At 45.8% G+C, this 26,770-nt stretch overlaps 4 protein-coding genes and 1 non-coding gene across 7 annotated transcripts in view; all 5 read left to right on the top strand.

Moving 5' to 3' along the window:
• Positions 1-942: 942 nt before the first annotated feature.
• serpinb1 (serpin peptidase inhibitor, clade B (ovalbumin), member 1) lies at positions 943-4,821 on the top strand. The gene is made up of 7 exons (XM_068725074.1): positions 943-1,147; positions 1,761-1,949; positions 2,823-2,960; positions 3,065-3,182; positions 3,830-3,972; positions 4,085-4,252; positions 4,339-4,821. Exons 1-7 carry the CDS (start codon positions 980-982, stop codon positions 4,744-4,746), a joined length of 1,332 nt encoding a protein of 443 aa, XP_068581175.1. The 5' UTR covers positions 943-979; the 3' UTR covers positions 4,747-4,821.
• A 2,974-nt stretch (positions 4,822-7,795) lies between these two features.
• fetub (fetuin B) lies at positions 7,796-11,355 on the top strand. Its single transcript, XM_068725031.1, has 7 exons — positions 7,796-8,026; positions 8,515-8,628; positions 8,862-8,949; positions 9,157-9,323; positions 9,600-9,707; positions 10,039-10,125; positions 10,317-11,355. The coding sequence occupies exons 1-7, from the start codon at positions 7,811-7,813 to the stop codon at positions 11,061-11,063; spliced, it is 1,527 nt and encodes a 508-aa protein (XP_068581132.1). The 5' UTR covers positions 7,796-7,810; the 3' UTR covers positions 11,064-11,355.
• Positions 11,356-12,679: 1,324 nt separating this feature from the next.
• On the top strand, positions 12,680-15,214 carry LOC137883574 (fetuin-B-like). 2 transcript variants are annotated; one of them, XM_068725116.1, is made up of 8 exons: positions 12,680-12,807; positions 12,923-13,123; positions 13,375-13,488; positions 13,643-13,721; positions 13,912-14,078; positions 14,189-14,302; positions 14,392-14,526; positions 14,685-15,214. In XM_068725116.1, the coding sequence occupies exons 2-8, from the start codon at positions 12,926-12,928 to the stop codon at positions 14,940-14,942; spliced, it is 1,065 nt and encodes a 354-aa protein (XP_068581217.1). In that variant the 5' UTR covers positions 12,680-12,807; positions 12,923-12,925; the 3' UTR covers positions 14,943-15,214. The 2 variants fall into 2 exon arrangements, with proteins under 2 accessions (XP_068581217.1, XP_068581216.1); XM_068725115.1 differs by having other exon boundaries at positions 12,680-12,801.
• Positions 15,215-15,654: 440 nt separating this feature from the next.
• Positions 15,655-15,726, top strand: trnah-gug (transfer RNA histidin (anticodon GUG)). The gene has a single exon. It is a non-coding gene; the product is annotated as a tRNA-His (tRNA).
• Positions 15,727-21,188: 5,462 nt separating this feature from the next.
• Positions 21,189-26,770, top strand: part of nos1apa (nitric oxide synthase 1 (neuronal) adaptor protein a) — a 119,162-nt gene continuing 113,580 nt past the window's right edge. For both annotated transcript variants that reach the window (XM_068725119.1, XM_068725121.1), the window contains exons 1-2: positions 21,189-21,626; positions 21,945-22,016. In XM_068725119.1, the coding sequence (XP_068581220.1) occupies positions 21,522-21,626; positions 21,945-22,016 (177 nt within the window). In that variant the 5' untranslated portion in view covers positions 21,189-21,521. The remainder of the gene's footprint in view (positions 21,627-21,944; positions 22,017-26,770) is intronic.

A 26,770-nucleotide genomic window follows, 5' to 3' on the forward strand; every position in this document is an offset into this window, starting at 1 on the left:
TGTATGCATATATATATATATATGTATGTATCTATGTCTATGTATATATGTATATGTGTATATGTTTGTATATGTACATGTATATATGTAAATGTGTGTGTGTGTATATATATATATATATATATTTATGTGTGTATATATATATATATATACTGTATATATGTATGTATATATATGTGTGTGTACATTTTGTATACGTGTATATATGTGTGTGTGTGTGTGCATGTGTGTATATATAGATGTGTATATGTGTGTGTGTACACGTTATAGCCCACCGCTTCAGGTTGTGCACACATTTTCACAGCACTGTATTGGTTCATTTTGTATATGTGTATATATATATATATATATATATATGTGTGTGTGTGTGTACATGTGTGTGTGTATATATATATATATATATATATATATATATATATATATATATATATATACATGTCTGTGTATACATATGTGTGTGTGTGTGTATATATAGATCTGTATACATATGTGTGTGTGTGTATATAGATGTGTATACGTGTGTGTGTGTGTGTGTGTGTGTGTGTGTGTGTATACATATGTGTGTGTGTGTGTGTGTGTGTGTGTATAGATGTGTATACATATGTGTGTGTGTGTGTATATAGATCTGTATACATATGTGTGTGTGTGTATATAGATGTGTATACATGTGTGTGTGTATACATATGTGTGTGTGTGTGTGTGTGTGTGTGTGTGTGTGTGTGTGTGTGTATATATAGATGTGTGTGTGTGTGTGTGTGTGTGTGTGTGTGTGTGTGTGTGTGTGTGTGTGTGTATGTATACGTTATAGCCCACCGCTTCAGGTTGTGCACACGTGCACACAGCCCTGCATTGGTTCATGTCCCTTCCCTTCCCTTCCCCGGTATAATAGGACGTGTTTGTAACCAGTCAGTGACTTATCGCTCAGTCACGCGTCCCACCCACAGTCTGCGGTGACAACCACTGTTTGCGTCCCGTATAAATGAGACGCGTCGGACCTCCCGGTTCAGCCACCGCCCCTGCGCTTTGTGCTCGCTACACTTTGAAGGGCTTCTCTCTGACTCTCGCGTGCTACGTTTTGCTTTATTTTCCTCACACAGTGAATGCGTGCGAGCAGAGCGTGCTTCAGTCGTTTTGGGAGGACCGTCAGGTAATGTAACACTAATAAGCCTGAACACACACACACACACACACACACACACACACACACGCACACGCACCGTGTCGCCTCGCTGTAATGCTGATTCCTCACACACATTCTGCGGTACGTGTTTATGAGGGATGTGTGCGGCTTTATTTCCGGGTACCTGAACGCATCTTTACTCGCTCCAGATAAACCTGTGAGACTAGTCACAATAATACATGTGGGAATACACAACATTTGATGTGAAGTTTGTGTATAAAGACGTTCAAAAACTTTGCAAAAAGGTTTGAAAAGTGCAATAGCATAATATTACTGTATTCTATGCAGACACTCCACAGTCTAAACTCACATGATACACCGTGGGGGTGGATGTAATGTACAGTGTCCACAATATCAATAGTCTGCGTGGGCAAAATTATTATTAAAAATGATTATAGATTGCGGGTAAAATATATACACATATATGTGTATATATACTGTATATAGGATCCATTTTGTTTCCTATAAACACCAACTATGAACCATAAACTATGACATGTGTTAACATTACAATCTGAAATGTATTTTACAGAATGGAAATGCACTGTGTAACTATTTGAATGTCATTTGCTTGTTACAGGAAACTCGTACAGCATCAGTCATGGCCGCCATCAGCAGCTCAAACACGGATTTTGCCTTAAATCTGCTCCGCACTCTGAGCCAAGCGAGTCCCACCGGGAACATCTTCGTCTCCCCGCTGAGCATCAGCTCCGCCCTGGCCATGGTGTACCTGGGGGCCAAAGGAGACACTGCTGCTCAGATGGCAAAGGTCAGCGCACCGTCTCTCTGTTGCATGCTAATAATCCATGTCACAAACATTATGAACTGCAGTCGTGCTGGCCTGTTTCCGTAAACTATTTTGTGAGTTCTGAAGTTCAGGCTGTTTCGCCCAGGTGTGTATGTCGGCCCAGGATGAAGGGTGTGTCTTCAGACAGCCGAGGTCTAATGAGGCCTGAACCTTGAGCTCAAAAAGCCCCCTTTGAAACCCTTGTTTGCTTGGAAGCAGGCGGTTGTAAAAACAGGGTGGTTGACAGTGTTCAGTTCATGAAACCTGTTTGCTTTTGGAAGTACAGTAAATCCTCAGAGCTTTGTTCTTCTTTATCTTATCTGTGATGAATGACTTCTGTGTTGGAACAGAATCCGCAGTGGTTCAGCAGGTCGATGACGAACGATTGACTTCATGAATACGCAAAACAACAGCAGCAGCATATAGAAATACACACATGAACATTACATCTATATGTGATTGTTGTAACACATCATTCCTTAATCTGCTGGTATCGAAACCTGGCCGCACCAAAGTGGTTTTATTTTAGATATATTAAAAGGCACAGATAATATCCAAAGTAAAGCAGGCAAATACAGAGCTGATACAGTACAGTAGCATTGCTCTGAGTACATCCGGGGCCCTCTGGTTGGCCTCATAGCGACATCTAGTGAGCAGCGGAGGTACTCCAGACATGTTGACGGACCGGAGGCAGCAGGTGAGGCTGGGGAAAATCACATCCAGCGCCGGGACCATCAGCACTGCCATGGAAGCGTTCACGTGTCTGCTGTCCATCATCTCCCAGGACCTCGAGTGGACCTCCTGATTCTGATTCTGAACTCCTGACGCACAGCTGTTGTTCCAAACTCTCTCCAGGCCCTCTCGTTCAGCTGTGGTGAAGGCGTCCACGCAGACTTCCAGGAGCTGAACGCTGACATCAACTCACCATCCGCGTCGTACGTCCTGAAACTAGCCAACCGTCTTTACGGGGAAAACACCGCCAACTTCCTCCCGGTGAGTTCTCAGTTTACGCGTCAATCACAGAAGACTCTGATACTGTACGTTGAACGTACGACTTGATGTGACTGAATTCATGAGACGCTCTCTCCTCGCTGCAGCAATTCCTCAAAGCCACACAGAAGCACTACCAGGCTGACCTGAAGGCTGTTGATTTCATGGGGGCTCCAGAGGCATGCAGAGCGGAGATCAACAGCTGGGTGGAGCAGCAGACACAGAGTGAGTCGTCCTTCTTAAAGTGAACTCTAAGGGTGTCCACGACTAAGAACTGACATAGTCAAATCTGATTGGTCAAGTGATCCCTATTGTCTTCAAATTGTGCTGTTTATTATATTATTATTTTTGCTCATTTCTGCTCAAGCTTTATGTATCTATAGAGAAATAAACAACATTATCGGCCAATTTTGACTATCGCTTTGCTGTTGTGTGCAGCGCTGTCCAAAGTACTGAAAGAGAGCGGAGACAGACAGACAGACAGACAGACAGACAGACAGAGAGAGAGAGAGAGAGAGACAGACAGACAGACAGACAGAGTTTCTTAGCCTGGTTGCTCTTGTGGTTGTAAACAGGACTTTTACCCGTTGTATCAATGCAGAAATGCAGACGCGTATTTATACCAAAATAGGCTATATATATATATATATATATATATATATATATATATATATATATATATATATATATGTATATATATATATTATGATTTATTGAGAGAAACAAAGCAATACTGTATCAATCCACACATTTTTCCTCCAGCGCGACAGTTCGACTGTGAGATAAAGCGGTCGAACCAACGTCTGGTCCACCCCTGGCGTCCTCTGTGAATCGGTGTCCAATGCTGGCCTTGCCTCTGTCTTTCCTTCCAGATAAGATTAAAGACCTTCTGAAGGCAGGAACAGTCACTCCCATGACGCGGCTGGCCCTGGTTAATGCCATCTACTTCAAGGGAAACTGGATGAACCGCTTTGATGAGAAAAACACCAAAGAGATGCCCTTTAAAGTCAACCAGGTGAAGTGTGCTGATGTAGAGGCGTTGAGGTCTGAATGTATACGTGAGACAGTTTAACTTGAGCTAAACGAGACCCGACCGCCTCGATTCACTGTGTTAACCTGTTCGTCAGAATGAGGCCAGGCCGGTCCAGATGATGTACCAGATGAAGAAGCTGCCTTACAACTACGACCCCGAGCTCGGCCTGCAGATCCTGGAGCTGCCCTACGTGGACGAGGAGCTCAGCATGTTCATCCTGCTGCCCGAAGAGTCGGCGGACGGCTCTGACCCTCTGTTGAAGGTACTAGAAGCAATCACCTGTGGTCACTAGGCCTGCAAGGGCTGTAACAGAAGCTGTAATGCAGAAGTGTGTGTGTTTTGTTCCAGCTGGAGAATGAGCTAACACGGAAGAAGCTGGACGAATGGACCGACAGGGAAAACATGGACGTCCAGACAGACGTCCTCGTTCACCTGCCCAAGTTCAAGCTGGAGGAGGACTACGAGCTGAACGAGCCTCTGGCCAAACTGGGCATGAGGGACGTGTTCTGCGGGGCGAAGGCCGACCTGTCGGGCATGAACGGTGAAGGAGGACTCTTCCTGTCCACGGTGGCCCACAAGGCCTTCGTGGAGGTGAACGAGGAGGGGACGGAGGCGGCCGCGGCCACGGCAGGCATGGTGTCGTTCTGCATGTTTAGGGAGGAGCACTTCACAGCGGACCGCCCCTTCCTCTTCTTCATCCGGCACAATAAGACCAAGTCCATCCTCTTCCTCGGCAGGTTCTCGTCTCCTCAGTAGATGGAACCAGCATGTGAAGATATATTGTACAAATTGAAATAAAAAATAAACAACTAGCAACATCTTTGAAACGAAGGCTTTGTTTTCTGGGATATTTAATTGAATTTAGTAGATTATTTTGGTCTCAATGGGTTATACAACTGGAGTGAACTTCAGTGAAATAAAACAATAGACTTTGGGGTTTTAAAGTGGCTACATTGTTAAAATGGAGGCAGTCAGCGTTCTGTTCATTTGCCGGTAGTTCTAATGAAACGGGTTCACAGTGAGGTCTGGATTATCCAGAGGAACTGAGAAAAGCTTCTGGAAACACAAAATAAATCTGTCTACACCGGTTATTACAGATTGAAATCATATTTTAGAACATTTACAACAAAAGATGACTCACGACGCTCTACTCCCTGTGTGACGCCCCTCCTCCTCCCACACACCAGGTGTCCCTGTTGCGCTTGGTTATCCGATGCAGCTGCTGATTTGGAGCGTCGTCAGCTGGATGAGCCTCACCTGAGCCGGTGTGGCTCTGCCTTAAACACCCTCTTCATCATGGAGCCTCGCTCTGTGGGAGAGGAGATCCTCTCAGCCACCGGCGTCACGCTGTTCAGGTTGATAGTTCTGTTATTGAGATTCAGTGCTACACACACACACACAAACACACACACACACACACACACACACACACACACACACACCTGCACTCCAGGACTGACAGTGATAGCTGAATGGTTTAATCTATATGTGTGTGTGTGTGTGTGTGTGTGTGTGTGTGTGTGTGTGTGTGTGTGTGTGTGTGTGTGTGTGAAAGCAGCCAGCTCGTCTGTCTCCCTGGTTTGGGGCTGTGACAGCTGCATGGTGATATTAAGGAAACTGAAAAATGTAATGTAACTATATATTTCAATAAATTATTTCCTGTAAAGAGACATTTTTAATCTATTAATACACATTTCAATACATATTTTAAATAAATTATCAAGAATATTTGTCATATACAAGCAATAGTATCTCTACATTAATTAATTCAAACCAAACAAACATGTACAACATTAATCATCAATGTTGTTTTTTTGTATTGTCTTTAATATATTATATAAGAGATTTTAAGTTAATAATGTGGCATTGCTATACGCTATATCTATCGTGTTTGTATGCAAATACCTCTCACCACTTTCAACTATTTCTACTGAAAACAACTGAAGTCGGCGTATTTTTGAAGGACACAGTGTGTGTGTGTGTGTGGGGCACTAACTGAAGTGAACATGCTGGAGGCCTCCTCCATCTGTTTCTCCGTCTCCTGGAGGTTTGTTCTTCTCAATAAGTGCTTCAGCCCCTCGTGTCCCTCAGGAGCGTTGACGGAGGTCCTTGCTCATGTCAGCTCACGCTGTTGTATAAACAGATAAATTTTTCGCCGTTTGATTCTTGAGGACGAGGCCCTCCACGACACGCCGCGGCCTCTGGTGGTCCTGGCCGTTGGTGGACTTTGGAATTGATACAATATGTCAACATTCACATCCACTCACTCGGGTTCATCTCTGAACTCATGGCCGCAGTTCTCACTGTTATCTGCACATCTGAAGTCAAACAGTCGCTCGTAAACAGTCGCTCGTAAACAGTCGCTCGTAAACAGTCGCTTCACTATTTGGAAAAATGACAAACACGCAGCATTATCTTGCATAAGCTCTAATATTTTGAGTTATATTTCCACCTGCAGCTTGAATTGGAACCGTGTCGAACGTGTTTATCTCTGAAACAAAGCAGCATGTTGTACTAGAAACTAAAACCGAGTCCGTTGACCTGTTGCGTTCCATCACAGTTTCACTAAACCTTAACTCTTCAGTCCTGCTGGATTATCGATGCTTTGACATTAATTTCAAAACACTTAATCTCGATTAGCATGGACTGAATATGCGGTTCGTGTCCCAAACGATCCTGTGTCTTACGTAAGCGCGGCTGATGGAAGTTGCGACACAGCAGCTGAACAAGAAATATAGATTTTTAGCTCGGTGATTCCATGGATTGTTTATTTTGTCACGACAAAGCTCAAATGTTTCAAATGACTTGAGGGTCAAAGTTCAGGAATGTGCCGAAGCGTTCTATGCGTTCTTTAATGTCCTCCGCTCATGTTGTTTTTGCTCTTAGCATTTGAGAGTGGTGCTAAGGTTAAGGAAAGGAAAGGAAAGGAACGATTCTTGTCAAATAACTAAAAAGTCAACGGTGACATTCGATACAAACCTAGGCCCCAGAGTGTGTTGCTGACCCAACCACAGACTTACTTTTGGCTGCACTAATCAATGCGTTTCTACAGAAAGCTGCATGACCAAAGAAATTGGACATTCAGTAAATAGCTCATTTAAAATGGGGTGATTCGTGCGGTCAGTGTAAAAACACACCAAGTCTACTCTGCGTTCTCTGTCATGTGATGCCTTGTATATCTGTGAATTAAGCGCTCCCAGTGTGACTACTGTCTGTAGCTGCACTTTAACTGACACCTCCTCAAAGGTGCCACTAAATGGCGGGGCTGGGGGGGGGGGTCAGGGTGATGTAATCAAGACAGAAGTGTCGATGCATCTAACGATGACAACAGTGACCTGATACTGCTGTTAACTTTTAATGAAACGGCTCAAGTGGACTTCTCAACACTCACTTGTTGTTTCTTTGCATGTTGTAAATGCTGCTTTCCTGAACGAGGACTCAGAGCCAAGAGTGGATCAAGTGACTTGCAGACCACTCGCTGTCCCCATCGATCACAGACAAGAGAGTATGACTGCAGGGCCGATAATCTCCCAACTGATAAGCTCCACTGTGCAACTCCTCGCAGTAGCTGATTGGCTGGCAGAAAGATCAACCGATGCAGCATTCCTTGAGAGGACCTTGTGCTTTTAGGAGGGGGTTGGGGTCAATGGTTATGTTTACCTGAAATGACAGGAAGGGCAGTGTGTGTGTGTGTGTGTGTGTGTGTGTGTGTGCGTGTGTGTCAGAGAGAGGGAGGGTTGGGATGTGCCTCCAGCAAACAGTAGCAGGATATAAAACGTCAACGCATCCCTCTGTGGGTATCTTGTCCCGGGCCTTAACCATGAAGAACTACATGCTGTTGTCTCTGTTGTTGGCGTTGGGGAGCGTGCACGTCCGCGGTGCACCGCTGGCGCAGGACGGCGTGGAGCAGGGCTCGTGTGAAGACGCGTCGGCGGTCGGAGCTGCAGGACTTGCTCTCACCAAGATCAACCAGGACCGGCTGGAGGGCTACGTCTTCGCCCTGCACCGTCTGTCCAACGTGCACATGGCAAAACATGTGAGTCCGAATGAAGAACGAATGGTTGACATTAAAAGAAAAGTTTGAGTATCAGGCTACTTGCTACTTGTAGACAAAACTGTTGGTGCGGCATGAAGCTTTGGTCCCGGTGGACCAGAGGTCCTAGAGGGAGGGCAGATTGAGGCCTTCTCTGCAGAGCGAATGACACGCAGCAGTCTGTCCTTGTCCTTGCAATACATACAAAGCTAAAGCATAAGAGATGATTAAAGGAAAGTGACAACAGGGAAAATGATGAAATCAGGATTCAGTCTGCAGGAGCTCATCTGACAGGTCCTCCCTAAATCTGATGACGTCTAGTCCTCAATAAAGGACTCAGATGACAAGAACATGTATTTATTTTATTCCACTATAAGTTAATTATAAGGGAAATAACTCTTCAGACACCAGGTACTTTAGCCAAAGACTAATTGATATCAGGATATTCTCATAATGTGTTGTGTACTTGTGTGTGTTTGTGTGCGTCACAGGGAGAGACCGGCATGGTTTTCTACCTGACTCTGGATGTTGTGGAGACCAACTGCAGCGTTCTCAGCAAGATGGACTGGAAGGCCTGCGAGGCTCGACCCACCCACGACACACCGGTTAGGACGCTCACCCACACACACTCCTGAACGGGGAGTCCACAGTCCACGTTCACGCACACACGGTGTACTGTTGCAAGATTTATTTAGTCAAGTCTTAAATCAACATGGCTCACCGCTTTAAAGCTCCATACAGCAGCAGAAGAAGATGTAGGAAAAAAACAAACAAATATAAGTCTTTGTGCGCCACACTAAAGTACGGTTTGTGCTTATTATTGTGTTGGTCTTTGCAGGTGTATGGACAGTGCAAAGTGGCCATCTACATCAGCAAGGTGCACAGAGTGATGCGTCTCTACAAATACGACTGTGTTGTCAGACCAGGTGAGGAAAAAGACAATGCTGAAACAAGTTATCTAAAGAAGTCCTCCAGGTCCTCTTGTATAGTTTTATGAACATTTAGAAAATCTTTGGCGATAGTTTTTGTTGAAGAATACAACTTGTCGAAAGTCTTGGTGGAATGAGACTTGAGATGTTGTCAGATGTAAAACACATCTTGTGATATTTGGTGATTCTTCTCTCTGCGGTCAGTTTCTGGAGCCAGGGTGCACGCGCTTTGTCCCGACTGTCCGTCTCTGATCGGCACGGACAGCGCTGAGGTTCAGAAGGCTCTGACTCTCTCGCTGGAGAAGTTCAACAGTGAGAGCGGATTGTCTCATCGCTTCGCTCTGCTCAAAGTCAACCGCGCCACCGCCGGGGTATGTTTCCACGCGTCCTGTGACCTGGATTCAATAAGTTGTTGATTCAAAAATTTGAAAAGTTTCCTCCACAAACGTCGCATGAAACCGTCCCCTCCAGAGAAACCACTCCTGCAAACAAAACACTCACCAGCTACTTCACCAACTCCTGATCTCACATTTATATGCCTATTCCTAAGTTAACATGTCTTTTTTTCTGTGTGTGTGTGTGTGTGTGTGTGTGTGTGTGTGTGTGTGTGTGTGTGTGTGTGTGTGTGTGTGTGTGTGTGTGTCCAGATGGCCATGTCGATGTATTACAACGTACAGTACACCATCCAGGAGACCACCTGCAGCAACAGCTCAGGAGCGGCTGATAAGTGTCCCCTCATGGACTGCGAGTTCACTGTGAGTCGAGACTAATTGTCATTTCACATTTTAACATTTGTCTCGATCAAATTTTAACTTCCGGGATTCCTTTTGCATGTTGAAAAGACGCTTACTATGTGTGCTTGTACTCTCACAGACGATTCGGAAAGAAACAATAAGATTAAGATCCAGTTTCCAGCGTTAAGTGTAATAAATCAAAAGGACCGAAGCATGCTCCTCTTTCTCCTCTTTCTCACCGGGTTTATTATAGCAAAGGAGGATGCAGTTTGTTTCACTATTCAACTCTAGTGAAGCCACAGGCGCTCTCTCCTCTCTGACTTGCTTCTTCTTCTTGTCCTTCTCTCCTCAGCACAAGGGCTTCTGTAAGGCGTCCCTCTACTACTCTCCCACTCATCAGGCTGAGACCAGTGTGGAGTGTGAAATCTATGAGCCCGAGGTAAGCCCAGCTCAGCTCAGCCATAATTACGTGGAAGTCTCCTTCACAACTTGCCCCAAAAGACTTAGAGACAGCCATGCGTTCTTCTTAAACAGTTCATTTGATGTCTTCATGGTTTATAGCCATGGCGGGTGTAGGGGTGACGCATATTTTGGGCTACGACACAAATTGTATCTTCGTGTGTCCTCCAGGCTGCTGAGGCAGAGAAGATGCGCCACCTGTTGGGCGGAGAGACCGACCACAGCCACCAGGACACACACGCACACAGCCACGACCACGACGGCGTGCACGCCGCCGACGGAGCGCACACACACGACCACGACCACGACCACACCAAGAGCCACGCTCACCACGACGATACCCAGAAGCACGACAACAACAGCGACCACCACCACACGCACGACCACGAGGCGGGCAGCGGCCACAGGCACGCTCACGAGCACTCCCACGACCACGGGCACGGCCACGACCACGTGCACACTCACCACGCTAAGGCGCACAACCACAGCGCAGACTCGTCCAACCACCACCACGACTACAAGCACGCCGACGGCGTGCACACCCACGAGCACGACCACGAGCTGGCTCTGGACCACGACCACAAGCACACTCACCTGCACCAACACGAGCACCACCACCATCACCACGATCACGTGCACGAGACCACGGCCCACGACCACCCAGAGGGCACTGTGAGGTTTCTGCCCGCCATGGACGGGCCCGTGACCATGCCTTCCTTCCCTGACGTCCCCGTTGGTGGCCCTGAGATGGGAGTCACCCTGCCCCTCAAGCCAGACCCCCAGATCCCCGGACAGATGGAGCCCATCATCCATGCCTTCCCCAAGGCGGTCTCAGCCAACTGCACCCCCGCACCGGCGGGAGAAACCCTGGTGGAGAAAGTCTTCGCTGAGGACCCCCTGTTCAAGCCAGCTGCATAAAGTGGCCCACGAAACTCATTTGGGAACTGAATGGATCTTAAAACACTGACTGAAGTGAAGACAGGAAGATATTAACAGTTTGGGTGGGAAATTGGTCCTATGTGATAAAATAATAAAGTCGCTAAACTGGTAATATTGTTGTTACAATCCTCAGAGACAACAACGGCAAACTGTAAACGCTGACATTCACAAGGAGGAGCCATACAATTCAGCAGGCAGACGTGAATGTGTTCTGTGTTTTGTGTGATGTCTGTGCTTGGCTACACCAAAAATAAATAAATGACGCCACAAATTAGTGTTGATTCAATGCACCTGTCACCGACCTCACCACTGTCACTGTCGCCAATCATCTCGCCATGAAAATCATCTTTAAAAAGCTACTTTCTGAACCGCACATTACCGTTAAGAATTGTTTTATCGATTTGCTAAACATCTTTTCACAGACTTTTTCTTGATGATATCCATGTCCATGTGTTCCCGCAGTACATCATGTAAATATTGCATTTGAAATAATAATCTTTTAATAATATTTAAACCAATTCAGAGCATCGAGGGTTGAGTTCAGCGTCTTTATCTTGTACCGTTTGTGTACAAGAGAACAGAGCGATACAAAGCCGAAGCGCAAACACAACGAGGAGGGATAGGTCAAAGGTCAAGTGACCACAGATATGTTCCGTTAAAATGAATCATGGTGTTGAAGCACCACATTACATTTCGTAAAATTAAGTTATTATTGCAGATGGGGTGGTGTTTAGGGGCTCAAATAAGTTCATGAAATCCTGTTAACAGACAAACATGAGCTCAGAGGCAGAAATGTTTGTTGATTCTTTCTCTAGAACAAACTAACACCCACTCTGTGGACTTATTGGTCACATCAGCTCTTATCTGTGTTCTTTAGCCCACTAATGTGTGGTAATGTATTTGTTGTGATCGGCTGAGATCTGACATGATCACATGATCGCCTCCGTTGTTTAAAAGCTTTTTATGTTAAAGAAATAAAGTGAAGAAAAGAAAAAAGTTCCAAAGGTCACAGATACGTCTTTAAGCGCTCCTGTATCATCGTCTCATACTGCTCTTTTGTAAACTCATTTAAACTCTATATCCTACACAATAAAAGCCCAAAAATGTCAAAAATGAATAGTGAGGGTTGAATAAAATGAAAGAGAAGTAAATTATTGCTGGAAGTGTCACTGTTGTCTGACTGAGTGAATGAAAGATTAAGTGACTATTTAATAATAATAATAATAATAATAGTATTTGTCCTATGATTCAGTGATAAAACAGAACAATAGCCTATAAGTCATGTAAGTGAATAATAAATAGTGTTATTAGCTGGTTGCATTTGTTGGCGGTGCGGTTATTTGTTTGAATTTGTCGTTTGCACTCAATGTAAGCAGTTCAGTCTGGCATCAACAGGAAGCTTTGGATTCAGCGACACTCTTTGGAAGATAATTAACACACAAATGGGCAGCAGAAGAGGCTTATGCTGCAGGAAGCCGTTCGCAAAGATTCCACATTTCGATCCTGTTTTTTTCGCCGTGACTTCGTCGTTCTTTTGTAACTGTCCCCAGTGCACTGTGACCCATCAGCCAGTCGGAGCCAGCCATTGGCCTGCAGAGCAGCAGATAGCAACTGTTTGCTCATCCTTCGGCAAAGAGGGGAAAGTCCAGTATCAGCCTCCGTCCAAACCCTGCCTGGAAAAACTAGGATTACGGGTCCTGCAAAGGAAGATTTACAAGTCTGTGTCAGTCTAAACGTTAAATGATCTTCCGGGAGAGGCTTTAGTGATTAAATTGGGTGAAATCAGGGGTTTTATTCGTCCCAATCTGTGTTTGTGTGCGTGCGTGTCTGTCTGTTAGAGGATGAGTGTGTACCTTCTGGTCCTATGTCTGGCTTTGCTGCAGCAGGGGGGGAGAGCCGGGCCGGACCCTCCGGGCTGCAGTAGCCCTGAAGCGGTGAGGGTGGCCGAAGAGGCCCTGGAGCAGATCAACCAGGACCGGACAGATGGATACATCCTGAGCCTCAACAGACTGTACGACCTCTCTCACACTCATGGACAGGTGAGGGCGAACTCTCACACACACACACACGCACACACACACACACACACACACACACACACACACACACACACACAGACACACACACACACACACTAAAACAGGAACACGGTTCAACGCCATCTTGTATCTTGAAAGATGCACCAAATTACCAGCAGCTGCTCAAAACATATACATGAAAAGAAACGTGTGTGTGTGTGTGTGTGTGTGTGTGTGTGTGTGTGTGTGTGTGTGTGTGTGTGTGTGTGCAGGAGATAGGTGGGTCATTCTACAAACTGACCATTGATGTCATGGAGACCAAATGCCACATCACCAGCAGGAAACCATGGAAACAATGTGAAGTCAGAGACGTTGGTGCTGTTCCAGTAAGTACCACAGTGTGGTATCTTCACTCCTACAATACAGTTCTATAATGATGCTTTGTTTAACATTTGCATATGTTATCTAAGTTGACCTATCAGTTTGGTTTTATATATGTATATATATATATGTATATATATATGTGTTTGTGTCCATCAGGTGTATGGAGAGTGTGAGGTATCGGCCTCTGTTGACTCTCAAGTCAAACTTCACAGCTACTCCTGTGCTCTACGTGAAGGTAGGTTTCTTTCGTCGTTCATTTAATTACACAAAAACACACAAATTCTCTGTGACACTGTGTTACAAGCCTGTAGGAGACTTATTTTGGGGGGTAAAGCAGAGGAATGACGGCTGAAAGAGTTCATGCTGCAGGATGGAGGTTAAATCCTCCACATTGACCCTTTGACCCTGTCAATGCTCGTGTTTAGTTCCGGCCACCGCGGTGGTGGACGTGTGTCCGGACTGTCCCACGGCTGAAAACCTCAACGAGCCCGTCGTCAAAGAGACGGCCAACCTCTCGCTGCAGAGGTTCAACGAAGAGAGCCGCCTGGCCAACTACTTCACTCTGGAGAACATTACGAGAGCCAGCTCACAGGTCGGGAACGATACCTGTTAATCGAGTTATTTTTGAAAGAGAAAGTATACGTTCAGCGATCTTGACCGAACTACATCTGTATGCATCGTGTGCTTCGTGTGCTTTGTCAGTGGGTTGATGGTCCATCCTACTTTGTGGAGTTCACGATCCTGGAGACGGTGTGTTCAAAGACGGCAGATGCCGGCGAACCGAGCGACTGCCCGGCTATGGACTGTCAGTTTGCTGTGAGACACCGTTCTTGAACCTTTTCAGGCTTTCAAACCAGATGTTGAGACTCCAGGCTCAACCGATCTCCATTTGTGTCTCCGCTCAGCATAGAGGCTTCTGTTTGGGCTCGCACGTGGCCCACGAGGACCAGTTTGAAGTCAGACTGCCTGTCGGAAAGAAGGACAGCTCGTATCGGAACCGCAAGCCCGTAGATGTGAAGTGTGAGATCTACGAACCTCAGGTACCTGCTTCAGATCTGTTCCCCCACATTTCAAACGGGCATTGTTAAAGACGGTATAGGTCAAGAGGAAATATTGCAGCTCCGCAGATAGCGTCTATGGTTCAGTCACTGTGTCTCCACTCATCCACAGCTACTTCCTCGTGTCTCTTCCCCTTTAGGCTGCCGCTGTGGAGGAGCAGGCCCACGCAAGAGCAGACGGAGGACACACCGGGCTTCAGCGTCACAACCACACACACCTGCACCCCCACGAGCACGAGCACTCTGTCACATCCAGCCCAGGCCTCGCCGTCCCCGAGCCCCGGGGAACCCTCGGAACCGTGGTGGACCGGCCCGTCCCTCTCCGGTCCGCCCCGGCGGCAAGCTCGTGTCCCGGTCCGCACAGACACAACCTGGGCTTGGACAGACTGAAGCTCTGATCGGCCGGAACCGGGACGGTCTACTATCAGTTACTCAAGCTATTTCCTGCATGTTGTAATTAGTTAAGAAACACAACAAATTGTAACCCAGAAATCCGATATGGGAGGACAGTGAATAACCCTTGTAAATAATCTGAGTGTTTGATTAAAGAAGTGACATGGTGAGAAGTTCATTTTTCACACAACGTGGGAATTAATTATCAGTTTCTGCAAAAATATCTGAAAGAGATTTCATCAGGACATTTAATAAATTAAATGTGGTCTGCCTTAAATTGCAATTGAATGTTTATTTGTTTAAGGGGAGTTGATGGGAAGGAACTTTGTGCGGCAAAGATACAAAGATACAAAGATACTCATGAATTAATATTTTGATATTATTATTATTATATTTGTTATTGAAACACAACATTATCTTTACGTTGTTGAAGTTGTTGTTTGTCACAAGTTGCTTCCCTTAGTTTGCCACCACCATAATAATACGATTATTAGCCAAATTATTAGTAATTAAACCTCCACATGTTCATGCTGAACTATAAAATACTTTCCAACCAACAGAAAGCTCACCTGGACGCTCAGATGTGATAATTATGTTTATGTCTAATCAGTAATTATATCTTAACATAACAAGTGAGACCCTTTAAAGCGTCTTCTTCCACCACAGCCTGGCTTAATTAACCCGTCCCCCACCTCGTGGCAGACACCGGTCTAGCTCGCCGTGATCGTATAGTGGTTAGTACTCTGCGTTGTGGCCGCAGCAACCCCGGTTCGAATCCGGGTCACGGCACAGTTTTGTGATCCGTCACTTCTAATGAACATCTAGTATAATCAGAGCTGTTGTTCTTATAATGTACAAAAAAGTATCAACGAACAGCAAAGAAAAGTTACACAAGTTAAAATCCAAACATAATGCTGAACAAGTTGCAGTCACTTACAGATAACAGACTGTTAGCTTTTGGGGAAATAGTGTACGTTTGATTGCACTTCATTTAGTGCATTTGCTACCCAGCAATACATATGGAAGTAAACATTCAGCAGCATGTGGACCACCTACATATGAAAGGGCCTATTCTGCTAAAGAGTTGCACCTTTGTTGTTGTTAATACTAACATTCTAAATGTAAATTGCAGTACTGCTAGTTAAGTGATGGATCTACAGAAAACTAAATGATCATGAATATATAGTATAAAGTACTTTAAGATATATTTGAAGACATAACAAAAAATGTAGCCAGGAAATGCAAACAAGAGAGAAATTCCCACGGCAGAGTCTTCAGTATAGTTTAAAAAAAAGGCTTTGTAATAGTGTGTGTGTGTGTGTGTGTGTGTGTGTGTGTGTGCACCTGTAGAAACTTGTCCTCCGGGCCATGACTGAAAATGAATCACACCTCTCGCCCCCTTGATAGGTTTACTGCAGTGTGTTCGACACCGGACTGAGTCAATAGGCTCACAACAGGAGAGCGCTGCTGAGATTTGTGGCGACACTTTCATGGGCCCAGTGAGGGCGGAGCACACAATGTGAGAGAGAGGGTGGAACAGCTCAGGAGGAAGAAGAAGAAGACGAAGAAGAAGAAACCTTTTGGACCTCAGTCTCCGGGAGAAGCTGGCTGAATACAGATTTATGCGCTCGTTCATAAAAGAGTCCTCTGGCTGCCAGGCAACGGAGTGGCACAATGTTTACAGTCTCTGAATGTGATCAAAATGAAAACATATTTAGTATTAAACAACCATATGTTATGTATAGGTAAAATGATAAGACTTGAAAATATATAGGTCATTAAACTCTGTTTTCTGTAATCAATAAATGAATGAATGAATAAATAATACTCAGAGTTAGAAGTTAAATGATGAAGTGAATGAATGAATGAATTCAAATAACACAGATGTGTGAGCAACATTGTGCAGTCTCACCCCATGCTGTTAAAGGAAACTGGATTTATATATATATATAGATATATATATTTCTTTCACACAAATAGTGTATACTAATAGTTGTGTTCTGCACTTATAGTGTGTCCACATGGTGGCGCCCTTACATCTGTTTTCACTCTTCGGCTGTACTGCGTCAACCTGCAGCAGAGAGAGTCACGATGTAAACATGTTGATGTGCGACGTGTTGTAGGTATGTGTTGTAGGTATGTGTTGTAGGTATGTGTTGTAGGTATGTGTTGTAGGTATGTGTTGTGCTTGAGGCTTATGAACCCGTCAGATGTTTGACTCTTGAATACTGGAGCCTTTCACCTCTGGAGGCTTGTAAAGATCATTTAAATGAAAGAAGTGGAGGAGGAAGAGAGCTCTGTGCAGTGACGTGCACACAGCTCGGCTGTAGGCTGAGAAGATGACACACTTTCAGTCCATTTGTGCAGCTTCTGCATCCTTAAATGTCCTTGAGTGGAAGTGATCTCTGAATTTTCAAAATCGGTGAAACTGTTTGGCTGAAAATAGAGTTTTTCTTATGATAATAACGTTTTATTCTCTACATATTTCGTCATAATTCAGGACAAAAAACAGTAGTCCCATGAGCCCAAAGATTAGACGTAGTATGATGACAAAGTGGCTGTATCTCAGAAGGAGCACAGTCAAGTGTTTGCTATCTGTGAACTCACAGCAAGATGAATGTCAAATACATGCAGACAGTGTAAAAAAAAACATGAACATAGCTTAAGAAACCAAAGCGCTGAGATGAGTCTGGTAGCTGCTGTTCTCACTGAGCCCTCTGGATTCATTCCAGCCTGATTTAACCAAACATCTCCCAAAAAAATGAAGGCCATCCTAAGGAAGGCACTCAAATAACTGCTGCCTCAACACACATCGGTTAATTAACGCTGGCAGAGCCTTGCATGTACGCGGATCACAGATTCAGTGGGCTCCATAAGACTTTAGTGATCTACCCCCCCCCCCCCGAGTGAGCTGCAATTTCCCAGTTCCGTTAATATCCCATGTTGTAACACAGCTCCGAGCACAATTACTGTAGAAATGCATCGTTGTCATCATTTGTTCCCTCTTTGTCTGTCTTCTCCACTGAAACTCTCCCACGATAAGTGGATCTGCTCCTCGCCTTGCCCCACATTCTTTGAAATCACCATTATTAATTCAGCTTAAGAGGCCCTCAAGATGTGTACGGGCTCTCTCTGTGTGTGTGTGTGTGTGTGTGTGTGTGTGTGTGTTGCTATAGGCGGAGATAGATGCAGGAGGGAGGGAGAGAGGATCTGAGCTCCAGGGCTCCTGCTGACACACTGACCCAGCGCTGACTGGAGTTGGCACCAAGAAAGAAAACTAATGCTTCGTTTCACACTGAAACACGAGAAACACGAGGCCAACGTGTTCGGATTAATCCACTCAAGAGGGAGTTTTCTTTTTTTTCTTTTTCTTTAAAAGTGCCATTTTTAGATGTGAAAAGTAGCAGCTTAGTGCGGATAGAGGAAAAGACTTTCAGACGAAGTCAGATTAGTGCGAAAAGGGTGTGTAACTGTACAGTGCGCTGCGTTCACTGTCCGCCATTCTGAGTCTGAATTCTGTGAGTGTGTGTCCTCTATCTAGTGCCCTTGACCTGTGCTAGCTTAGCACGAGTCTGCGTGGCCTCACGAAGTCACTCTTGGTTATAAGTGTGATATCTACAGTAGGTAGCGATCGTAGTAGAGCTCAGCCACCCGAAACAACTTGAAAATGCTAATTTAAATACATATTCTAAACAATTTGTTCTGGAGCCTATCCCAGCATGCATTGGGCAAGAGGCGCAGTACCCCCTAAACAGGCCACCGATGACCAACAAGCTAACACTATTTTACCAAAAGCCTCCCCTGAGGGCTGACGCGTCATTACATGTGACCTGTGTAAAGCCTGTAACATGCATGTCTTGTGTAGGATTACCGGCATTGTGTAGAAATAAAGAAGTCCTCCCTGGACTCCATGACACACTAGCAGCTCTTTTGTGAGCGCGCTCTTATGTGCTCAGCCATTGTGTCCGTTCTCTGTGGGAAGAGTCTCCAGTACAGCAGCCATGTTTTGCTGTGTTGCTGTGGAATCATGTTGCCTTTTTTGGGGCTTATAAGTGGAACCGTGTTGTTTTCGTGCACTGATCTCTAAAAGCTACTTCACGTAGAGAGCGTATGCCTCGAAAGCCAGAAGCCCTAATCAACAGATCAACATGTATTTGAAGTCCTGTCGGGGATTAGATCGCTCTCTATCCGTTTAAAGGAGCCTTAAGAGCTCATGGGGTACAAACCGGTTATTCAGCAATAACTCCTCATGCAGGGACAGCAGCTGGTCTCGTCTGCCAGCGAGATGCTGTGCTGTCATGAGGGCGAGGTGGTCCTGACCTCGGGGACGTTTAAAGACAAATACGTCAATACAACCGTCATTATGGAGATATTCTTCAAAGTTCTGCGCATTCGAAGAAACAGGCAATAATAAGAGCGTTGTGGGGCCTCAGCGTCAACATGATGGAGACAATGTCGGAGCTCAGAGATTGCTTCTAATCATTCTGTTCAAAGCTGTATCATCTACGCGTCTTTCATAAAATGAACACAGGAAATGAATTTCAATGACTTACGGATGATGGTTAGGTTTTAATAAGCAGGGGGGCAACATTTTGGTAGCCAGATGCCAGTTTTCAACGCCTTAACATCCAGAAAAATCATCATCCTGCCACCGTAAAAAAAGCCCTCAGGACATCATAAGCAGCATGACTTTATGTATTTCCAAAGAGGTGGTGAGAATGTGAATTACTGCTGCCCCACTTCCCCTCTCCTCCCCTTCTGGGACCACCTCTGCATGCATCTTTACTCCCGGGGTGACACAGATGGTCTGTGCATTAAACAGGAACGCGGCGCTGCTGCGTCTGCCGACCACATTTCACCGGGCCTCATGGAGCGCCTCTTGTCCTGGAGAGGCGTTCTTATTCCAGATGCTTGAGCAGAATGTGTGGCGGATCTGTCTTTAATGACCAACAACACAAATTAGCACATCATCATTGCGTACATCTCGCACCGTGTTTAGGCTGACAATGTTCTTTTTCGTAGCGTTGTTCAGCGTCTTAAATATGTTCTGATTCCTACTGATGCAATTATGAATCTGTGTTTTTAATGAGAGCAGTTGTGTGTGTGTGTGTGTGAGTGAGTGTGTGTTAGTGCATCTTTCTGTCTGTCTACGGCTAATCTCACATACTGCTGCACCACACTGCACGATATTGGCCGTGCTAACGTCATTCATAAAGATGTGTATAAAAGTCTTTTATTGAATAGATGTCCTTGATTTTTTTTTTTATTTCACAGCTTTTTAAAAATATATTTAATCCTTTCAGTTTGTCCTGCATGTTTGATTATTAATTAAAGCAGCATGCTCACTCATGATAAAACATGTAATTAAAGAAGTTAATCTCACTTTATTTATTCATTAAGGTTTTTTTGTATAAATAACTGGATCATGAAATGGGGAGAGAATATTTCTGCTTTGAAGTACCTTCATTAAAAAGGTAAGATTCTGCCTTTGGGACATATTTGATCTACTCTTTTCTATATGAGTGACGAGTCATTCACAGAAACATTATATAAGCCTTTTATTGAACAATGCAGACAGAGCAATAAACAGAAAGAAATCACAATTCCTCTATAGCAGATATGGCCACTAGTTGGTAGTCTTGCTCTTTGTATTTTACACGGAGGCCGAGGTTCGTGAACCTCATCTGTAAAGACAGTTTAATTCCTATAAGGTGTAAAGAACACTTCATCTTCCAGCCGGTGTCTTTGAACCGTTTCTTACTGGTGATGAAAAGTGATGGTCATGCAACAGGTTATTCTATAGTATATTCCTAATGTGCATATAAAAAAAACAACGTTGCAAGTTAATCCATTACGTCTGTTAATAACAATGCCAACGTTTACAGACTAGAGGCTACAGTCTGCGCAACACCACTCCTTTGTTTGCGTGAGTGGCGTTCAGGTTATTCCCATGAGTGTGAGCGTGTGTGTGCGTCCAGTGTGTGTTCGTGTGCGTCCAGTCTGTGTGTTCGTGTGCGTCCAGTCTGTGTGTGTGAGTGTGTGTTGAGGGTAGGAGGGGAAGAGAGGGGGCAGGTACCAGCCTTGGAGCCCCTCCTCCAGAGGAGCCACGGTGCGCCTCTGTTCCAATGGAAACAGGTGGGATCCCCGGACTCCTCCAATCACGCCCTCCCCTGTGCGGGAGGAGGGGGGGGGGGGGGGGGGGGGGGGGTCCGGGGGCAGGAGGCAGAACCAAACCAACTTCCACACTCGCCACAGGAAAAAGTGTGGAAACACATCTGTCCCCGCACGTCGCTGCTTCTCCTCGCCCTGCGTGTGATTTCTTTTTAAAGCGGTGACGGTGAACATTGGCAGGGCAGCGGTGCACCGGGAGCGCGCTCGGGGGAAGTACAGTTGGCCGCTGTTGACGGCGGTGTAGGAGCGTCGCGGTGCTGGGACGGGTCGCTGCGATGGAGAACACGCACTAACCCGGATTTGGAAATAGTTTTTTTCTTCTTTTTTTTCTTGGATTACTCCCCCGGTCAAACCGACCCGGTCCGCTCTCCTGGTTTCTCGCGGTGGCGTGGAGGAACGAACACTTTGAAACAATGCCTGCAAAAACCAAGTACAACCTCGTCGATGATGGGCACGATCTGAGGATCCCGCTGCACAACGAGGAAGCGTTCCAGCATGGGATCAACTTCGAGGCAAAGGTGAATTCACGAGAAACCCAAGCATAGCACGGTCCAAGTCTCATGTACATGTAACGTGTGTTTTACGCGCGGCCTCCCTCGTTATCCGACCTGCGTAAACAGCCGACACTGTAACGGTTAACGTTACTCCTCTGAAGGCGTTACACTCTGTAACTTTCGGTTCACAGTGAAGTGAGTTTGCAGCCAGCGTTAGCAGAGAGGTCAGAGCGTTAAGAACACAATGTGCCTCGCGTGGACGCGTTACAAACGCATGAAGTGAAAGTCAGCTGTTTGGTTAACGTGTCGTCCCTGTCATGTCTCACCCTCCTGACCCAACAGTACATCGGCAGTCTGGACGTGACGCGGCCGAGCAGCCGAGTGGAGATCGTGGCCGCGATGAGGAGGATTCGGGTGAGTGGAGCCGTGACGTCCGCACGCATCAACTAATACGCACACTAGAAGACAACGTGTTCCACAGTGAGCCCTGGTCCACTGCTGCGTGGTTCCACCAGGTTCAATTGTTCTACCGTCCTTCTGATGGACTTCTATGGTTAGATGTGACTGGAGTGGTCTGGTTCCAAGAGAACCCCATCATTGTAGACGTGTAAGGGTTGCTCTGGGGGCAATAGAGAGAGCTGAATTATGGAATACATTATTGCTAAGTGCATGAATTATTGCGTTTGAATAGTGGTTGGACTACTTGGTGCCCCTTAACCACTGAAGCCCCGGAGAGTGGCACAACAGACCACCGAAAACGAGTCCTGAAGTGTTGTGAAGCAGATGCTTCAACCACAGTGTTATCATTCAGGTCTGGCATTTAAAACCTGCATACTTTGTACTGTCCCGGGCTTTGGCTGGTCTGGCACGAGGTTTCGGTCCCCCCATGTGGTTCAGTCCCCCATGTGCTCCATCACTGTTGTGAAGTTCCCTTTGAAGCAATGCACTGGAGTGTGATCTCTCTCCCCCCCCCGTGTAAACCTCAGATTTACAGCTTTTTCGGCTCCAGAAAGTAGACTTAATCTTAATCAGTGTGTCTGTCAGCTTGGCAGCAGTTGGCTTAGCAACCTAATGTAGGTTGTGCCGGTGGTGTAGAGGTATTTGGGGATTATGATGATGAGCTGGTGGACGTGCTGTGGTTAAACATGGCTACACCGGCCACACGAGCGCACGCATTGTTTTTATTTTATTTTTGCGTAATCATTTTAAAGGAATCTTTTTGCGGTGTCAGTCTGCATATTGTTACGTGTTAATTCCAGGAGGACCCCCGCTCTCCGATGCGCGACTGTTAACGGTTGAGCATAAGGTGCAAAATGTTCTTATTGCCCCTTTATTTCAGAGGAGGGACCGGTTCCTGTAAAGTGGACCTCCCAGTGTGCTGCCATGGCAGCTGCTGCTGTTGTTGGCAGGAAGACAGGCTGTGGTTTTGGCTCCTCCCGTGTGAAATGCTTTGACACTGGCCTAACACCGTGGAAGGGAACCACAGGTATCTCCGGGAAGGCTTGGGACGAGTGGAGCGGCACTCAAAGCATTTATTGGACCTGGGTGGAAGCCAACGCGACCTTAAGTCAAGGATGGTTTATGGGGAAATCAAACCCTAACAAGGTGCATGTACTTGATACGGCAAATGAACATTGTTTGACAAGAACAGTAGAAGCAGTTTTGCATGTTGAAAGCAGGAACCAGCTTTTTATTATTACGTCGTCCATCATGTGGTATGAGGTATCACCATAGACCGCGTATAAGAAGTGGACGTAGGCACCATGACGTCAGCCGTCGCTCTGAAGCCCAGAGTTTGGCATTTCGTCGGTTCGTCGTGATATTCGGCAGTGAAAGGCATTTTGAGGCGACCGAAAAAGGTGACAAATAACTTCCATGAAGTGAAGACGACACGGTGAAAGACGAAAACAAGGACAACTCCCAGACCTGTCAATCACACGGTAGCCCCGCCCCTAAAGCATCCCCTGCTTTATGGTCTGTGTGACTCTAAATGGAGCATAATGTACTAAATGAACATCATGCTGTATTGAAGAAGACTGTAAACTAGAGATTGAGACCATAAACTCATGTTTACAATGTTTACTGAGGGAATAAATCAAGAGAGAAGTAGAGTCATTTTAGACTAGACTTCTATACAACCAGAGGAGTCGCCCCCTGGTGGACACTAGAGAGAAGTAGAGTCATTTTAGACTAGACTTCTATACAACCAGAGGAGTCGCCCCCTGGTGGACACTAGAGAGAAGTAGAGTCATTTTAGACTAGACTTCTATACAACCAGAGGAGTCGCCCCCTGGTGGACACTAGAGAGAAGTAGAGTCATTTTAGACTAGACTTCTATACAACCAGAGGAGTCGCCCCCTGGTGGACACTAGAGAGAAGTAGAGTCATTTTAGACTAGACTTCTATACAACCAGAGGAGTCGCCCCCTGGTGGACACTAGAGAGAAGTAGAGTCATTTTAGACTAGACTTCTATACAACCAGAGGAGTCGCCCCCTGGTGGACACTAGAGAGAAGTAGAGTCATTTTAGACTAGACTTCTATACAACCAGAGGAGCCTCTTCCACATTGGCTTCACTCGGTCTTAATACTTGAATTTGACGCACAAAACTAGCCATTTCTGTGGCGAACAACGGCACTGATTATACATTGGGAAACCCACAGAAAGGGTTGCATTAAAAAAAAGCGCCGCTCCTGGCTGCAGCTCGGCTTTCCAGTCTCAAGGTGCTTCAGGGACAAAGACAGACTCGTCCAGTTCCCTCTTCAAACTTTTCATGCCCTGCGGAGTTTCTGCTCTTCTCCTAGATTCCTATCAATCTTCAGTCTGCGCTATGCCGGTTACCAGGTAACCGGTTCATGTATGGTGTCATTGTTCCACGTGTGCATGACTCACCAGTGAGTCCGGTGGCTGATAACAGACTAACGACACGGCAAAGCAGGAAACGACCTATGATACGTGCAGCGCTGCAGGATCTGGTTTAGCACACACACACACACACACACACACACACACACACACACACACACACACACACACACACACACACACACTCACACTCTGTTGGTGTTTTGCATGTTGCTCTGGATCAATTCATTACTCGTCCCTGACTAGTTTATCACAGATAGAGGAACAGGTTTACGCTCTGCTCTGTGAAGCTCCCGCTGCCAGCAGAAAGAATTTCTAAATATGAGAGTTTTCTTGCACAGGGCGGCGACTCCGGCTTATTTCTATAATTGAAAAACCGTGTTTGTTGTTTCATCATCTGATATTGACGTCTGTCAGAACAATGTAGAAAATGCAAATCACATTTTCAGATGAGTTATCGAAGCTGAACCCGGCGATGCGTGGCGTTTCTGCACGATGGATGACGCTGATGTTGAACTAATGAACGGAGCCGTTGATTCGTTTTCTTTCTGCAAACTAATCATCTGACGGACTGGTTATTGCAGCTCCGGTTCTGCCGAGGCTCAGCTTTTTGATTAGTGAAGGATCTATAAAGCATCAGATGTGGATTGAATGAGCTTCAGAGAGAGAGAGGAGATCTTAGTGCACACTGAGATGAAGACGCTGCACGACGTAAAGGTCCTCGTGAATGAGTCTGGTAGCAGCTTATCTGGTTAAAAGGAGAGGAAGACCTTTACAGCGAATTAAAAGGATTCATTTCTCATTAATCTGCCTTTGCTGGGTTAACTGACTGAAGGAAGACTGAGCAGCATGGGATGAGAAGATTAGAGACGTGTCTGAGGACAAAGAGCAGAGCGCAGCGGTGCCGGACCAGGACCGGCAGCTAACAAGCCTCTTTGTAACACCAACGATCTGCTGCGGAAGTTCATTAATCTGGATTTCAGAGTCCTGTATCGACGTGTTTCATGAGCTGTGGAGAGAAAATGGTCTCATTACGATATTTACATCCGGAACAACAGTTTATAGATAAAATAACGGATGCTGTTTTTGGACAATCTAATGAATTATGTACTTTATAGAACTTTATCGTTTCAGCGGCACGAACTACCGTTTCATCAGGACAAGAATAAAGTTGTTGCCAAACTGTGCCGTCGTTGTCCGGATCGAAACGGTTTCACATGAAGCGGTGATAATTGCGGTGAGACGACACTATTACCTGTGAAACGCTACGCTGGACGACTCAGTGGAGTGATTACATGGTCGTTAGATCTACCGCATTCATTGCATATACACTCATAATGTAATGGCGGCTGTATTTATTTACGACCCGCATCGGCATATTTCCCATCGCTCTCTTGTCGTGACTAATGGCTTTGTCTGGAATTTATAACGGCATCTGTTATTTATTTATAGGCCTTCACAAGGTTGTTTTTTAATATAGAGCCGGTGAGTAACAGGCGGGAGCGACGGAGAATATCAAAATGGGAAACAAAAAATAAGATAAAGTCAGAGGGACGATCATTAGTAGATTATGTTTTGGCAATAGTCTCTCATGTGTCCCTTCTTAATCAGGGGCAGCTGCAGTTAACCTGCCGCAGTTTGGTCCTGGTGAACCGGATGTGAATGACTCCTCCTGGATGAACACGCGTGTTTGAAGAACCTACAATGAATGTGGAACACGTCCACGGTGTTTGTGGCTAAAAACACAAATGGGCTACGCAGCCAAATCCCCGGTTTCTCAAGATCATCGGCACCTCGGCCGCCGCTCCCCCGTACCTCTGCCTCTGTACACGGCCCTCGCTCGCCACATCTGGACGAGGCCGAATCACCGGGGACCGAGCGACGGCGTCATGTCGGGTCAGAGGAACCGCTCTCTGTCCGCCCAATCACATTACACGCCGTGAGAGGAAGCGTCTTGGGCTCGGAGGAGCGTGAAGCTCGCTAAACTGCTGGAGAGCTTTTTCAAGTGCCCACTTTGTGTCATTTCTTTCTTTGCTTCTCTGTGCGTGACTCATGTGGCGCTCTGCTACTTTTTTTTTTAAGTGTAAGACGCTCTGAATGAAGGTGCCCTTCAGTGAAAACAAGAGAGGTTACTCATTCCCTAAATTAATCCCCGTTGTTGGACTGGTTACTAAAAGATAAAGCGGTTTGCTCTGATGAACGCGTGAGTGCTCTGCAGGTCTTTGACGTCAGCTTCCTGTTACGACTTTTAAACACAACATATTTGTAACAAAACTGAGGTTTTCTCTTACGAAGTAAGAATGT

The sequence above is a fragment of the Cebidichthys violaceus genome, unplaced genomic scaffold (assembly GCF_023349555.1).
Source record: "Cebidichthys violaceus isolate CVI_PGR_0920_01 unplaced genomic scaffold, fCebVio1.0.p SCAF_33, whole genome shotgun sequence".
NCBI lineage: Eukaryota > Metazoa > Chordata > Actinopteri > Perciformes > Stichaeidae > Cebidichthys > Cebidichthys violaceus.